This window comes from Salarias fasciatus, chromosome 2, assembly GCF_902148845.1.
Source record: "Salarias fasciatus chromosome 2, fSalaFa1.1, whole genome shotgun sequence".
Classification (NCBI taxonomy): domain Eukaryota; kingdom Metazoa; phylum Chordata; class Actinopteri; order Blenniiformes; family Blenniidae; genus Salarias; species Salarias fasciatus.
In genome coordinates, this window is record NC_043746.1 from 32,482,431 (window position 1) to 32,498,486 (window position 16,056).

The window sequence follows — 16,056 nt, forward strand, 5'->3', positions numbered from 1 at the left end:
CACAGTTTAATTCACCTTTATTAAATAAAAATCACAGAACTTGAACAATTGAGTATAAAAAGGCAGATGTGAGGAGGTGTGTCAGGGTGTGTGTGTGTGTGTGTGTGTGTGTGTGGTGGGGGGGTCAGCTCATGCGGGCGTAGGGAGGCGGTCTGGACGGAGCGCCGTCCTCCTCCTGGGAGCTCCGTCTGTGGGTGGAGGGTGGGGAGTTGAAGAGCCGCTCGTCTCCTCCTGCTGGACCATCAAACCCCGCCCAGGTTACTGATCAGTCATCTTCAGCTTTTATTTGCATCCTTTCATGTAGGGTATCAAACATATGGTTTGTGGGCCAGAACCAAGCACCAACCACCGCAGGTAAAATGTGAAGTGCAGAAAAGCTGTAATTCTGGGGAAATTCCAGCAGGGGGCGGTAATTTTGGTTTGAAAAAGAGCCCAGGTTTCATTGGAACCCATTCAAAAAATGCTGATTTTCAGAGTACAAATAAAAACAAAGCTCCTGGTTTCAGAACATCTTCTGGTCTTTATCTCTAGTTTCTACAACCAAGTCGTCTGGACCAGACTCTGATTTTCACATTGATCATCTGATGATTTGACTATAGGAGTTAAAGTTTTTGAAATCGCCCTATCACAGGTCCTCCTCTGTCCTCGTGGTGCGGTCACATGACAGGCTGGACCAATCACATTCGCATCTGGGTTACCGTATTCAATACGGAGACGTCCTGCGCAAATCAACTCTACGGGGTTTCAGAACGATACGGGGTCGTCGTCTTCTGTATTCACTGGATCCAGTTTAGAGGTCAAAGGTCAGACTTACCTCGATATGTGCACACCATCTCCGTGTCCCCGGGGTCACTCTGAGGAACCAGAGTCTCCTGCAGAAGACATAAAAGCTCAAACAATCACTGAAGAACCTCCACCCGATCCCCCAGGATCACAAATCCTCCACCCTCCACCTGCTCTTCACAGGCTCACTCCAACTCCACCCGATCCCCACAGGATCACTTCACCATGAGATCAGGATATGGTCGACACCCGATCACTACAACAACCAGCACTCAGCTCCGCCCTGTCACTCCAGGATCACTCCGCCTCCGCCCAGTCAACCACAGCACCGCCACACAGCCATCCTGAGATGGCGTTCCTCCACCCCCGGCGTTCCGGCGACGGCGCCGCTCCTACCAGTCCGGTCCTGGAGTCGTAGCAGGCGCAGAGCGGCAGGCTGCGGCAGCCGGTGTAGGCGATGAGGCCGGACAGCAGCAGGCCCACGCCGCAGCACAGCAGCACGGTGGCGTTGGCCCCCTTCACCATGCGGTGGAGCACAAACCTCTGCGGAGAGACGGGGGTCGGCTGGAGGGTCAGTGGATCTCTGCCGGGCGGAGCGTGCGCCTTACCACGTCAGGGTGGTGGTCGTGGAAGAAAACCTCCTCGTCCTCCTCTCCGTAGGTGAGGGTGAGACAGGCGTAGGAGGCGGTGAAGACGGCCGCCACACAGGAAAGGCCTGCCGCCGCCACCATGGCGCTCACCTGGACACAGCGATCGGTCAGAGGCAGCACAGGAAGTACGGCAAACGCTCCGACTTCAGCTTCAGTTCAGAGGTTTGAGGATTTTTAAAGAACGAGTGAAGAAACTGAGGACGTACCAGGACCGAGTGTTTCTTCTGAGAGGCGAATAAGCTCAAAACCGCCGGAGAGGCCATGAGCTGAAAGACAGGACGAATCCACCATCAACCTGAGGCAGCAGGAAGCTCTACGTTTAAAGGGGCTGTATCCTGCTTTTTTAGCTAGTCCAAACCCTAGAAATGGCATTAACATGGTAATAATTTATTTTTGGCGCTAAGGAAAAGTCATTTTGTGTGAAATAAAAGATTTTCTGGGGCTAATTCTGAAACCCGGAAGAGAAAACGCTCCGTTTCACTGAAAATCCCGCCTCTCCCCCTGTGGACTTTGACTGACAGCTACTTCAACCAATCGGAGCTTCAAAACAAATACGCTGGCTAGCTTTAGCTCTTTAGCTCTAGCTTCTCCACGTGCAAAGACACGCGAAAACATCTTTTCCTGTTAGAAACTCACCAAGAGCAGACCCTTCAGACCCTCCAGACCCTTCAGACTCTTGCTCTTGCTTGACTGTTGCTTTCAGACGATGGTTAAAGTTTATCTCCGTAATCAGAGATACAAAAAGCAGCAACGCTGATTTCCGAGGGCCTGCGGGAGGGGGGCTCAGGGGAGCCATCTTCACAGTGTGACGTGAACGTGGGAAAACAGAGCGTTTTCACGGTGTGGGAGGGGCTGCCTCTCTGAGCAGCACAAACATGAGGGAAGCTCAAACACACAGGCACGAAGGAAAAAAACGCTTTGGGGGTGTTTTAGGTGAGTACATAACTATATAACAAGGTTAAAACATACAAAAAGTGAATTTTGCATGATTCAGCCCCTTTAAATAAACCCAGGTGGGGCTCTCGGCCATGCTGCGGTCACTGCGGGGCTTCACGTCTTGAACTGGAGCGAAGCGGCTTTAGTTTTCAGGTTTCTAGCAGAGGCAGGGGCCCGGGGAGCGGCTGCTCTTTACTCGACTTGTTAAACAGTATGAGACCACGAAGAGAGCAGCGGGGTCAAAGTTCAGTTTCAGCCTGATAACGGTGCACCGCAGGCAAACAGTCCACCAGCTCTCAGTCAGACTGAGTCAGACCGAGACGTGACACGGAATCGCATCCCCTCCCTGAGAGGTCAGAGCAGGTGAAATTCACAAGCCCCATGAAACAGATATGAAGACCATCTCCAGTCTGTCTCTCTGCTGGGCTGCAGTGAAAAATGCTCAGTGACTTTCTCCTTTTATTGAGGCTTAAAAACATCCATACTGCTGATAAACAGTTCAGATGTTCTCCAGTATATTCTGGAGGAAATGATCCTCAAACTCACAAACAACAGGGTGTTCTCTTTCTTTCAAAAACAGCCAACTGAGACGGTTTTATATATACTTTTTTTTTCTAATCAAGATTACACAGGTTTGTTATGAGGTGAAGTTTTAGGTAGTTTTGCTGATCTATCTTTAAAGAAATGATTTATTATGTTATCTATTTTTTGAAAAACCATATAACTCAGTCACTACTGTAGAAATAATAAACACACCAATAAAATTAAATGTATTACTATACTAATAATACAGTATTTTTTACAAAGATCTTGAAACTTACATGACGATAAACTTAATATCAGCTGAAGACTCAACATTAAACAGATTTTCTTGAGGGGGTGGATGCTGAACGTTATGAATTACATCAGTTTCACCATGTCAAACGTTACTTGTCTGTGGAAAGTTGGTCAAACAATGAAAACTCTTCCTGTATGGAGGACCAGACTGGAGTGTCCGGCGGCCAGTGTCGACCCGCGGGCCCTATGTTTGACACCAGACAGTTTTTGTTGTTGCTGTTGTTGTTGTTGTTTTTGTTCTAACATGAGGAAGGAAAGCGTCCGGCTCACCAGGCCCCCCCACACCGGCGTCCTGGTGCTGCTCAGCGGGGTGTTCTTCCGGAAAGCGGCGTCCATGAAGCCGCAGATGACGCAGATGGAGGCGCAGGCCAGCTGCACGATGCCCAGGCTCAGCACGCCCTTCTGGTTGAAGATGAAGTACCGGTGGCGGTCCATGTCCCGGAGCCCAGCCCCGCCGAGCCCCGCCGGCCCCCGGGTCCCGCTGCGTCCGACCCGCCTCAGGCGACACTTCAGCGGGAGTGGGGGGGGGGGGGGGGGGGAGAAGCTCCGCGCGGGTCAGTAGATTTCCCGCCACTAAAACATGAGTCCCGCGTGGAAGAGTAGTGTCTGAAGCGGTTACCCTGTAGAGACAGCAGGAAGTGCGGCTGAAAGGCGGACTCTCCGGCGGCTGCTGCTGTCTGCTGTCGGCAGGTCGTTCATCATTAACCTGAGGCTGGGGGCAGGTGGAGGGGGCGGGGCCGGGGCAGGTGGAGGGGGCGGGGCTTATGACAACCAGGCAGGTGGAGTGGGCGGGACCAATGTTTTGTTTTTCCTTCTTTTTACTTTGTCCTGTCCAGCATGGAAGCAGCAGAATGGGAGTCTGTTATATGCCTTACAGATTTGCTTTTTCAAGCAGAGCTTAAGAGCGTGAAGCTCCTCTTGTTAACATGCTCTTTATTTTATTTACTTTGAGCACTGATACATGATATGGCTCCACCTGGCAGGGGGACACAAAGTGAAAGAAACAACAAATAAACACACAAGCCAACACCAACAAAAGGGGGTGAAAAGAAGGAAAAGGGGAGTGCAAGGATACAAATATATATATATACATATATATATATAAATATACATATATATATATATATATATATATATATATATATATATATATATGCTTCAGACGATCTGCTACTGCACCTACATAAAGATATGACAGAGGGCATCTTACAGACTTTTTGTTGGAGAATATAGCAGGTAGAAAACTGGGGCGTGCAGCTGAGGATTCAGGGACCCCTGAGAAGACCAGAAGCAGGCCAGAGAGGCCCACAGGGCCCAGATAACCGGCGGCCATCCCAGAGTCCAGATCCGAGCCGCTCCCCCAGGCAGACGCCCACTCCCGGTCCCGAAGAAGGTAGAGGAAAGCCCCGGCTGCCCCGGGGCCTGGGCCCCAGAGAGCCGAGACTGGCAGGAGCCGGCCCCCTCCGGGCACCAGAGGCCCGGGGCGGGCAGAGCCAAGAGCCCAGGGCCCAAGAGCCCAAGCGCCAACCCCCCCACTGAGGCGGAGGGCCATGACCATACCCAGGAGAACCGGCCCACACGGGCGGCTACCCGTCCCAGGCCAGTACCCCCCAGCGCCTGAACCACGTACCCCGAGATCCAGGGTATCACCACCCCCCCAACCAACTACCTGCCCCCCACCACCCATCCACCTACCCCCACCCCCCCGAAACCCACCAACCTCCTCCTCACTCCCCCCCAACCCCACCAGCCTAAGCCCCCTACCCCCCCATCCATCCCCCCCACAACACACACACACACACACACATACACACACACACACACACACACACACATACACACAGCCAGTCAACCCTAACCCAAACACTCTCATTCCCACGTCATCCCTCCGTCATGTCCTGTGGGAGGTGGGGCCAATGTTAACAGGATGGGTGGGGGCTGCACAGGAGCTTGACTCACCATATTAGGTGGAGGCCTAACCTGCATGTGGGCTCCTGGAGGGGGCGGGGCCTACGCTGCATGGAAGCCCCGCCCACAGTGAATTCTTTCTATAGTATTAGAGCTGACCAGCAGGTGGAGGGGGCGGGGCCTAGTCTGCATGCAAGCTCCACCCACCATGGCAAGTGGAGGGAGTGGTGTAATACAAGCATAAGCTCCGCCCCCTCATTTAAATAAACTTTCCCATTGAAGTCTGAATAGTGTATACTGAAGTCTCCAAGTCACTGTTTGAGGTTCTAAAAGTTATTTAGCTATCATGAGTTCCAGGACCTGTGAGGTTACAGCTAACTCAGCCTCAGCACGACACAGACATCACAGTTTTCTTTCATTAGGTGAAATCCTGAAGCTCCGAGTCCCTTCAGGTGGTCATGTGGTTGTTGATCCTTATTGAAGTGCAAGTAGACTGTTAAGTTTGAGATACAAGAATTATTCATTTATTCCCACCACAAGAAAAGATGAATGTAAACCAGCTCTTGATCTAAAGTTTATTTCTGAGAGAGCATGGTCGCCGATGATTGATTCAGAAACGTGGAAAAGGCTCTGAGGCTCTTTCTTCAAAGGTAGATCGTCCTGATTCTGTCAGAGTTCTGTATAAAACCGAAAGAGTATAGTCTGTAACAGACAGTGGATTGTAACAGGAAGAGTATGACAGAATGTAGCTTGTAACAGGAACAGGGATATAACAGGAAATGGTTTGTAACAGGAAGTAGTTTGTAAGAGGAAGTGGATTATAATAGGAAATGGTTTGTAACAGGAAGTGAGTTATAACAGGAAATGGTTTGTAACAGGAAGTGGTTTATAATAGGAAGTAGTTTGTAACTAATCTATTTTCTATCAGTCAGTGATCTGGCGTTACACTCCTCCTGGAGGACTAGCTGATCATGTGATATGTGGGTTCCAGGAGGTTCAGGATCAGTCCAGTGAGAGCCCTGTTAGAGGATCTGTATCAAACGGTGAGAAATGAGTTTTCCTCCACGTTGACCTTCCAAAAGCACCAGTAGTGACGATGAGAATCCTGATTTCAGTGAACGTGATGAAGAGTCAGACGGAGCAGCACGTCTCATAGTCGGCTTTGCATAGTTCTTGAGTTTCCTGGAGTTTCCAGCAGCGTCGGGGTTAGTCTGCGTTCTCATCCTTTGTGCTGGAACGCTTCCAGCTCTCGCTTGTACCAGTCCGGAGCCTCCGGGCCGTCGGTTCCCGATGCGTCGTAACCATAGGCGACCGTGAGCTCCTCGCCTTTCTGCACGGCGTGGAGGGTCCGGATGCACTTGATGGGTCCAAACCGAGGGTGGAGGAAGCTGCGGCACACAGGAAATGAGACGGGATGCAGATTCAGAACGTCAGCTGATACGCCGTTAGCAGCTAGCTTGCACTCACGGGTCGTATTTGCAGTTGGGGGTGAAGGAGTGGTTGGCCTTGTGGCCCAGAGAGGCGCAGTATCTGTCCGTCTGGTCGAACGGCGGGGGGACGTCGATCACCGTGTCCTCGTCCAGAGAGATGGTGTTCCCGTTCAGAGCCCAGTCTCTGGCGTCCACCTGAGGAGAGACAGCCAAGCTCACGGGACTTTTCACTGATTACACAACAGAACATGAATATCTAAACCTCCACAAAGGATTTAAAGTGCTGCATTTCTTTCAGTTCATGAAGTGTTCGCCGTTCAAAGACAATTTCTGCTCCTTCTATCAGCTACAACACCCATGTAGCTGAGTATCAGTATTGCTAAGCTAACACTAGTAGCTAACGGATGTGAGGATGATGCAGGGGAAAGTTTCAGTTCACTAAGTGAGATGGAAGTGTGGACAAGAATTTACACATCACCACACCGGTTAGCTCCAAAAATGTAGCCACCAGCTAATGCTGAAGTGATTCCTACGGTAGAAATAAAACAACCTGCACAAAAATGAACAGAATAAATGTGATTTTGGGAAAACATGCAAATTTCTTAATTTGTTGATCAAAGTGTGTTTGAATTGAAAGCGTTGCTCACTATTCACTGTTAGTCCTCACACTGTCACCTCCTGCAGAAGAGCTTATGGTGCCTCCAGCCTCTCTGGGGAGGAGAGCTCATCAGTACTTTGGATTTCAGGTCAAAGGTCACGCTGTCCCGATACGCCGTACCTCTGAGTGTGTGATGCGCACTCCGTTGTAGAACGCCATGACGGTGCCGGCGTCGGCCTGCGTTTTGGCGAACAGGCCCTGTCCCGCTCCTCTGATGACGGAGTCCGCCACCAACACCCTGGAACGGCGTCAGGTCGGAGGCGGTCACCACGGGGTTCAGGAGCACGGCCGCCATGTCGGGACGGAGGGAGGGGGGGGCGGGCACTCACCTCTGGCTCTCGTACGGGTCCGGGAGCAGCGCGTGGGTGGCGATGCAGCTCGACGTGGACTTATCGTACGAGTACACGGGACCTTGACATGACAGAGGGAGAGAGGGGCGTCATGGCCGCCGACTGTGACCCCTGCAGGACGGTCTCTGCCCTGCCGAAGCGGAGTGGAAAGACATCTCCTCTTACTGTTGGCGGCGGTTTGGAAGTGCGGCCTCCCGCTCTGGTTGGAGATCAGATCTGCCAGTCGAGCCTCGATCAGCTCGCCATCCACGAACGTCCCGTAGAGCGCCGTGCGTCCGTCCGGGTAGACGTACGCCACAGAATCCCCGCTCATCTCCCCGTCCTCGTTCACCTTCCCGAACAGGCAGCCCCCGTCCTGCAGGGCGCACGCCGTCAGTCCACACACACACACACACACACACTACGGCGCGGCGCAGCGCGGCGCAGCGGCGCTCACCGGGTAGTAGATCCAGCACTCCCCACAGCGGCTGTTGTCCCGGTACTGGCCCTTGAACGTCAAACGGCCCTCGCTGTCGAACTCCTGCGCCGGGCCGTTCAGCTCGCCCTCCACGTACGTCCCGGTGAGGACGGCGCCGTCCTCGTACGTGTACACGCCCTGTCCCTGGAGGGCGTCGTCCACGTAGAAGCCCTCCAGAGTGCTGCCGGGACCCAGAGCGACAGTCAAAACCCGCTTCGTCTGAGACGCAGAGCTCGCTAATGGACAGGAAGTTAGCTGCGAGACAGATGACTGGTTTTCTGGATTAATCCATACGGATCTTTAATGCTCACTGACATCGGGGGGGGGGGAGGGGGGGGGGGGGGGTGGGGTCGTGGTACCTTCCATCAAAGAAGAAGAACTTGCCCTTTCCGTTCTTCTCTCCGTGTACAAAGTGTCCTTCGAAGCGATCGCTGGACGAGTACGTGACGGTGCAGAAACCGTGAGGCTGGCCGTCGTCATCCAGCGGGCCTGAACACACACACACACACACACACACACACACACACACACACACACACACACACACACACACACACACACACACACACAGTACCGGGTCACAACGTATCGGCCCCGTTCGCCTATGGCCAATCAAGGCCTCTTAGCATTTTTACAATGAACATCTGGACCAGTCAAGATGAGGCAGGTAGCCCCACCACAGGAGGTCACAGTATGGAAAAGTTTCACAACAAGCTCAGTTTGATTTCTTTTTAAAGTGTTGTAACTAAAAACATATTGTGTGTGTATTTTACGTGTCTTTTCTAAATGTTGATGTAATCTAAAACAAAGTTGTTATTGGTTTAACCTGGTGATTTGACTATTTTGAGTGAATTTACGCAGTAAACGTCAGAATCAATGGACATAATGTAAAATCTCTTCAACATTTTAAAGACAATCAAAATAAATACATTCAGGGCTGAAAATAAGTGCAAAGAATACACAAAAGGAGAAAACATTAGTTTACAGCTGTGTAAAGATGTGCAGTGAGAGTGTTTAAGGAGCTGCGGGGTCTAAAACACACCACATGTTTTCATGAGTAACAGCTGTCATGTGTTAGCATGAAGCTAATGCTAACTACAGTGTGGCTTTCAGGGGGGTGCGGAGCGCACGAGGCCGTCCTCAGCCGCCTCCCAGGCGGCTTCGCTCTCAAATCAAGGCCCCGGTCTTTCAGGCCTGCCGGGACTGGTTCGCGGTGATTGAGAACCGGGACAGAAACGTCCAGCACCCGGTACCTCCGAGGCGTCCATACCTTCCACCGCCTCCTCCATGTTTTCATCGTCGCTGTCCATCCTGCGGTCTGTGCGGGGAGGCCGCCGCAGCACCACCGAGCAGCCGCCTGGGCGTCAGCAGCCGGAGAGGGGCGCAGGTAGCCGGCTGAGCGGAGCAGCTGACCCCGCTGAGCCGAGCCCCGACCCGGAGGCTGAACCAAGACACCCACAAAAAAGTTCACATCTGTTTATCTGTTTTAGAGAACGGCCATTATTATGAAAACATAAATAGAAAAACTGTATTATAAAACTGCCATTGTCTTTTTGTTAGGAAAAGTTTAAAAAAAATATGAGGATAACGTCACACTTCAAATTTTAATCAGATTCATACAAAATGATGTAATGATGTAAGGCAATGATGTGAAAAAAGTCACAAATTAATGTGCCTCAACATATTCACCAAAAACCAACATTTCTGAGAAAAACATCATTCTGACTAATATGTCTTTTGTTTTTAAAAAGTGTACAATTAAATAAAAAAAATGTATTAAAAAACTGTTCTAAAACAAAAACGAAGCATGTAGTTTCCATGTATGTCCACTAGTGGGCGCTGTGTATAAACTGAAACCACACAACAATACACTAAAAATTAACAAAAGAGAACACAAACATTCGTATGGACAGAACACCAGGCTGGATTCTTACTATGGTGACTGTCAGCTCTAGAACAACCAGGACCAGGAGAATCTGGACCGGGACCAGGACCAGGAGAATCTGGACCGGGCCCAGGACCAGGAGTTTCCAGTAAAGCTGTCATGTCACAGTGAAACAAAAGATTTGTGTTTTTCCTAGAACTTGGTGGTGTCAACAGGCTCTCAGCATTCTGAGGAAGAACTCAGCTCTGACTGATTATTTTGAAAAAAGAAAAAAATCTTAATTACGAAAAAGTCATATTTTTTCTGATAAAGAGGAATAAATCTGAACTCAATCATGTTTGTAAAGAAGTAAACATTTAGAGAAAAACAGTCTGAATCTTGATTTCATGTGACTCTGGGAAACAAGTTCTAATTCTGAAAATGAAAGTTATGATGATCAAAATTCTCTTGAAAAGTTGAAAGAATGACTTTAATCTTCAAATCCTGGGGGAAGAGTCAGAAGTTTGAGTTTAAAGTTACAATTCTTTGAAGAAAAAACTTGGAACTTTTATTTTAATTGATTTATAATGATATACAATTCTGAAAAACTGCAAAATTGAAATAAATAAATTTCCTTCTCTAAAAACAAAAACTAGCTGAGAGCTTATACCTGACGCGAGTTTTCACAGAGATAAAGTGTCAGTGAGTGTTTGGAATGACAGAAATGTTGAATTAATGATCTCTGAGTTCAACTCTGGAACTTTAAACTGGGGCTGGCCTGCAGATCAATACCGACATGACCTTTGTGCAAACTAGAGTGAGTGCATCATTGAACCTGGAGTTTTTATTGACCTTTTAAAAAAGTCAGAATGACTTATAGTTTTAAAGAATTTTAACAGACTAAAGACAGAAATACACTGATGGATTGATTTAGATTCCGTTGAATGTGAGGAGGAAGCGTGGAGCTCTCAGGTCAGACAGGATTCTGCAGGTTGTGGGTTGGACTCCAGGACTCTTCAGGATGTGGGTTGGACTCCAGGACTCTTCAGGATGTGGGTTGGACTCCTTCAGGACTCTGCAGGTTGTGGGTTGGACTCCAGGAAACTCCCCCGGCTGGTTATGCAAGGCTAAAGCAGATGAAAGATGGCAGACGAGACGGGCCTGCTGCTGGCTGCCGTGTCTCTTCTGTCTGCTCTTCAGATGGGTGAGTAGACGGAGCGGCGAGGCCTTCGGAGCGGCCAGGCCTTCGGAGCGGCCAGGCCTTCATAGCTGCTCGCCGGTTTAAACGTCTTTTTCTGGCCGTGCTGCGTTCACTGACTGTGGGAATGTCTCCACTCCCGCTCGAGGGACACGCCACACCGGGCAGAATGACAGCTGAAGCTTCAGATTTCACTTCTCCAGCTCAGTATTCCACCCTGTGTGCATGTTTTTAGTTTGTGCAGATCTGACCCACAGGGAGAAGGTGCAAACTCCACACAGGACGGTTCATTCAGAGACACAGGTAGTCCTCCATCAGACACTCATATCATCTCTTAAAGCGAGGATTCAGTGGAGGTCCTCAGATGTTACTGATCTCAGTGGAAGACTGTTTTAAAGTCTGAAACTGATCCAAAACTCTTTATTCAGGGAAATAATCTGTGAATTTGAGAAAAGAGGTCCTGGATTTCTTTGAAAGATTTATTGAACACTGTTAAGTTCGACTACCAAACAGCATGATGTGCTCATTCCAAAACCAAAGCGTCTACATTAGGACTGGGTTTATTGTTTGGGACTGACGGAACTCCGGAAGTTGTTGGCTATTAAAGAGTTAAACTCTTCCTATTCCATTTCCGGACTCTATGCTCATGCTCAGTCAGGCTGTATGAGACGAGAGTGCTTTCATATTGTTTACATTCGTATTTTTGGCAACTTTATGAGCAAACTGAACCAAAAATATCAGCAATATTTTAAAAAGAAGGAAATCCAAGCTGTTAAAAGCAGACTGGATGAACTCTAAACTCACACCGAGCAATATGTTCGGTCAGGAGCTCTATTTAAAATGAACAGAAAGTGACATTACTGCATGAGAGGTGGAAGTTTGAGGCTTTGGCTGGTGTCCCTCAGGGATCTATTCTCGTCCCACTTCTCTTCCTCTTACCCAGAAATGATTTTGTAAGTTTGGCGCGGTGATTTGAATTTGAAACTCTTGAACTGTGTCTTCACTGACGTGTGACGCTGCCTCCGCCGTGTGGTCTGGTCCTCTCAGGGTACCTGGCCCGGCGGGTGGGGTGGTCCCGGATGGCCCACAAGATTCTGCCTCCCGCCGTCACCGGACCGCCGGAGTTCGAACGGGCTTTCCGAGCGCAGTAAGGCCTCGTCCGCACAGCGTCTTCAAGACAAAACACAAAACCTGTCCTGTTTATAGGAGGACGCCTCCTGGAAGAAACTCCACGGCGTGGCATACCACCACCCAGTGGACCTACAGGAGAACTACACCGTTTTCAGCTTTCCTGTCATTTCCGTGTTAACAGACATCTTTTTCAAAACAATGCATTTTTTCTTGAAATGTTGTGGCGTCAACGAAGACTTAAGTCCGACTGAACCTCCAGGCTCCACTGACCAACAAACTGTGTGTGTGTGTGTGTGTGTGTGCAGTCAGAACTGTGTGGAGTTTTACCCACTCTTCCTGGTGAACTTGTGGACCTCTGGCCTCTTCTTTCACGAGCCAACTGCGGTCGCAGGAGGACTGCTATATATGTTCGCGCGGCACCTTTACTTCAACGGCTACGTCAAGGCCGCCAAGAACAGGTGTGCATCGGGTTCCTGTGGTCCATGACATGAGTGTGTGAGTGTGTGTGATGGTCTGCTCTCTGCTCTGCAGGTTGCCTGGCTTCTATCTGACTCTGGCCGTCCTCTTCTCTCTGGCTTCTCTGGCTGTTCTGGGAGTAACGCGTGGAATCCTGCACGAGTACTTCCACATTCGTCTCTTCAAGTTTTAATAGAAACAGAAAAAACAGAAGACGTCAAATAATCTGCAAAAACGTCTGAGAAGACAGACCCGCCTCTGTCCTTTATTCCATTTACAAGGTTCCTCCATGTTCCCACAAACCTCTTTGCTTTTTAAATCTGCTCCTGTTTTGAAGCTGATCTTCCTCACCTGACGCTCCAGGTGATCTCAATATAATTTGATGCAAGTGCTGACTATTAGATTTTTTGAATAATAATAATAAAAATAAACCTCTCAGGTCTTTTTCATTTGTTCTAATTCTATCTAAATGTGGACTGATTGCATCATGTTGTTTCTTTAACTGTTTAAAATGTTTCAGCTCTTTGATTTTTCTGAAATAGCGAGGTAATCATAACACATTCTAATAATGTTTGCATTACACATGTACAAAAAATAATTACTATAATGGTTCAAAATTTCTCAGTTTCAATGTGAATACGAAAATAAAGGCAGTTAGTTTTTATTTCTTTTACCCGTCCTCACTGAGTCTTATTGTTGTACTCTTGCGCCGCCTGGTGGCTGCTCGCTGTAATGACCAGTAGCCGCAGTGGAGATCACTATGACCACAGCTCGGTTCAATCACAGTTAAATACCGCTAACCTTTAAACTTTATCCAGAGTTCCATTCAATTCCAGGGGGAAAATCATTCTTTCTCACCTCGTAAGGTAAGTGTCCCTTTATTTTGTTCCCAGCTGAATTGTTACTGCGATTATAAATTAGCTCTGTGCTGAAGCTAAACAACATCCCATACCATGTTAGCATGCTAGTTAGCATGCTATATAGCAGCTGGCTCATTTTGAATGTTGGGTTAGCATGTCGGCATGCTAGTTAGCTCTGAACATAGCCCTCCGCTAGCTTGCTTCTCTGTTTTTCTTTGCTTAGCAGGAAACCTTGAAGACCAGAAAACCGCGCCGTTGTTACTATTTCAGGCCTTTGATTCGTATTTACTCGCTATATTCAAATTATAAACAGTTCCTTGAGTTTTTGTGCGGAATTCCAGTGTTTATCTACGACGCATCACCTGCAGGTTCGCATCATTGTCAGAACTCCGTTAGGAAAATATATGATTTATGTTTTTGTTGGAAACTTTTCAAACACAGAAGTATTTTGGACATTTATTTTAAAGAAAAGTATGCTTCAGACAAATTCGGCTTATATATTGTTACAGTTTATTAAATCAGTCCTGATTTACAGTCCATTTCAACCTCACAGTGTTTGCTGAGGTCTGTGTGAAGATGTCTAGCTTTACTAACATTTCTCCTGGGTGGTACAGTTCTGATGATCTGCAGACTACTAAACTCACCACTTTCAACAACACGAGCCGCTCAGTCTGGGATTATGTCTCGTTTTGTACTGATGTTCAATGTTGTGATTCAGGGTCCTGAAGAGTCGCAGCCCTGCATTCCAAAAAGGAAGACGAGTACTTCACCATGAACTCAGACGATGGTGAGAACCTCACACACACACACACACACACACACACACACACACACACACACACACACACACACACACAGACTTGGGGTTTCCTTGACCGACGGTGGTTTGCAGGTGACATGGAGAACCGGGCTGAGCTGGAGGAGAAGACCAGGCTCATCAACCAGGTGCTGGAGCTTCAGCACACCTTAGAAGGTAACACACACACACACACACACACACACACACACACACACACATCAGCTTTTGGTTGTTTGTTGAAGAGATTTCCTTTGAAATTCGTTAGATTGTTCAAAGTTGTTCTTTTCCAGTCAGCTGTAGAGGAATGAGCTGTGTAGTGCCCCTCCCCCTCCCCCTCCTCCATCCTCCATCCGGGTGGATGACGCTGCTCTTCCTCCCCCCTGCAGACCTGTCGGCCCGGGTGGACGCCGTCAAGGAGGAGAACCTGAAGCTGAAGTCGGAGAACCAGGTCCTGGGTCAGTACATCGAGAACCTGATGTCGGCCTCCAGCGTGTTTCAGACCACCGACACCAAGAGCAAGAGAAAGTAAGGAGGGAGCGCACACACATGCACGCACGCACACACACACACACCTGTACGCTCAGCCTGACCCCATCCGGACCAGGACCTGGCCCTCAAAGACCAGAATCCCTCCATGAACCTGGACTCGGACTGGAAACGATCGATCGAAGGTCACATGGAGTAAACTGCAGTAGAGCCACACTAAATGGCTCGGGTACCAGGATGTTCATGACACCGGTGCAGGAGGAGCTCCTGGGATCCCTGCTGCTCTGGATCGGCCTCCTTCAGTGTTTCAGCCTTCAGCTCGGGTCTTTTTTCGTCAGAAGACACTAAAATGGTTCAACAGCAACAATTTGTCAAAAGAATCCAATGTGGCAAAGTGAAGTGAAGCTGGTTGCTGCCTGGCCAGCAGGCGCCCCCTGTGGTCCTCTCTGGTACTGCAGCTGTCAGTGACAGGACTCACTTCAGAAGGTCAAGGGTCAAGACCACATGAGGGAGTTTATAAAGTGCCATCACTGCATTTTGGATCTGCTTTATTACATTTCTAGTCTTTTGTTTTCTATTTTTTGATGGATTTTCCTGCTTTAGAGCCATTCAGCGATGCTACATACTGAGCAGAAAGAAAATGTCTTTTTCCCACTTTTTTTCTTTTCCTTAGCAAACAAAAGAAACAATATTTAATTTATTTTTTGATTGTTATCCTTGTTTCTGAGTCATTCCATTGCTTCTGTTTTCCTTCATCGTGGACATGAGACCATATCTGAAAATCAATGTGAAATGCTAATGAAATAAAAAAATAAAAGCCTGTCTTTGTAAATGATTTAACGGAGGCCTGACGGAGCCGCTGGAGGTTTTCTGAACCTGAAGTAGATCCCGGTGAGAGGAAGGAGGAGTGTTATTTCTTGTTTACATGTTTGAACTCTGGGCTGAATAAAGTCTGTAGTTTGACGCTGTGTCTCGTTGTTTCCACGCTCGCAGGGGGAGTAAGGCGTCTCGCAGGGAGAAGTGAAGCTGTCCGGCCTGCAGATAAAACTCTGTGTGTAGTTCATGTCGTGACGTAGAGCAGACGGATTGAGGCGACTGCAGACCTCCTGCGGTCGCCTCAAACCGACGTTCCTCCTCCTGTGTTTGAGTCTGGAGGGAAGAAAAGCAGCATTCAGCTTCTTTTCTTTCCTCTGTACAACTTTTGTAAAACCACAGAGCTGCATCACACCTGCAGGACATTTAATGGCCTCTAA

At 48.7% G+C, this 16,056-nt stretch overlaps 4 protein-coding genes across 5 annotated transcripts; 2 read left to right on the plus strand and 2 right to left on the minus strand.

Moving 5' to 3' along the window:
- Window positions 1-3,929, minus strand: LOC115401997 (uncharacterized). Of its 2 annotated transcripts, none has more exons than XM_030110416.1 (6): window positions 3,477-3,929; window positions 1,640-1,699; window positions 1,392-1,523; window positions 1,180-1,326; window positions 815-872; window positions 1-231 (listed from the first exon to the last, which is right to left on the minus strand). In XM_030110416.1, exons 1-6 carry the CDS (start codon window positions 3,639-3,641, stop codon window positions 125-127), a joined length of 669 nt encoding a protein of 222 aa, XP_029966276.1. In that variant the 5' UTR covers window positions 3,642-3,929; the 3' UTR covers window positions 1-124. The 2 variants fall into 2 exon arrangements, with proteins under 2 accessions (XP_029966276.1, XP_029966269.1); XM_030110409.1 differs by having other exon boundaries at window positions 1-234.
- Window positions 3,930-5,675: 1,746 nt separating this feature from the next.
- On the minus strand, window positions 5,676-9,436 carry setd7 (SET domain containing 7, histone lysine methyltransferase). Its single transcript, XM_030110957.1, has 8 exons — window positions 9,280-9,436; window positions 8,369-8,498; window positions 7,989-8,190; window positions 7,718-7,907; window positions 7,532-7,613; window positions 7,323-7,440; window positions 6,582-6,739; window positions 5,676-6,502 (listed from the first exon to the last, which is right to left on the minus strand). Exons 1-8 carry the CDS (start codon window positions 9,317-9,319, stop codon window positions 6,334-6,336), a joined length of 1,089 nt encoding a protein of 362 aa, XP_029966817.1. The 5' UTR covers window positions 9,320-9,436; the 3' UTR covers window positions 5,676-6,333.
- A 1,499-nt stretch (window positions 9,437-10,935) lies between these two features.
- mgst2 (microsomal glutathione S-transferase 2) lies at window positions 10,936-13,329 on the plus strand. Its single transcript, XM_030110971.1, has 4 exons — window positions 10,936-11,077; window positions 12,119-12,218; window positions 12,508-12,660; window positions 12,734-13,329. The coding sequence occupies exons 1-4, from the start codon at window positions 11,017-11,019 to the stop codon at window positions 12,849-12,851; spliced, it is 432 nt and encodes a 143-aa protein (XP_029966831.1). The 5' UTR covers window positions 10,936-11,016; the 3' UTR covers window positions 12,852-13,329.
- A 54-nt stretch (window positions 13,330-13,383) lies between these two features.
- On the plus strand, window positions 13,384-15,767 carry LOC115402433 (short coiled-coil protein B-like). Its single transcript, XM_030110984.1, has 4 exons — window positions 13,384-13,524; window positions 14,237-14,305; window positions 14,411-14,491; window positions 14,704-15,767. The coding sequence occupies exons 2-4, from the start codon at window positions 14,290-14,292 to the stop codon at window positions 14,844-14,846; spliced, it is 240 nt and encodes a 79-aa protein (XP_029966844.1). The 5' UTR covers window positions 13,384-13,524; window positions 14,237-14,289; the 3' UTR covers window positions 14,847-15,767.
- Window positions 15,768-16,056: the final 289 nt, after the last annotated feature.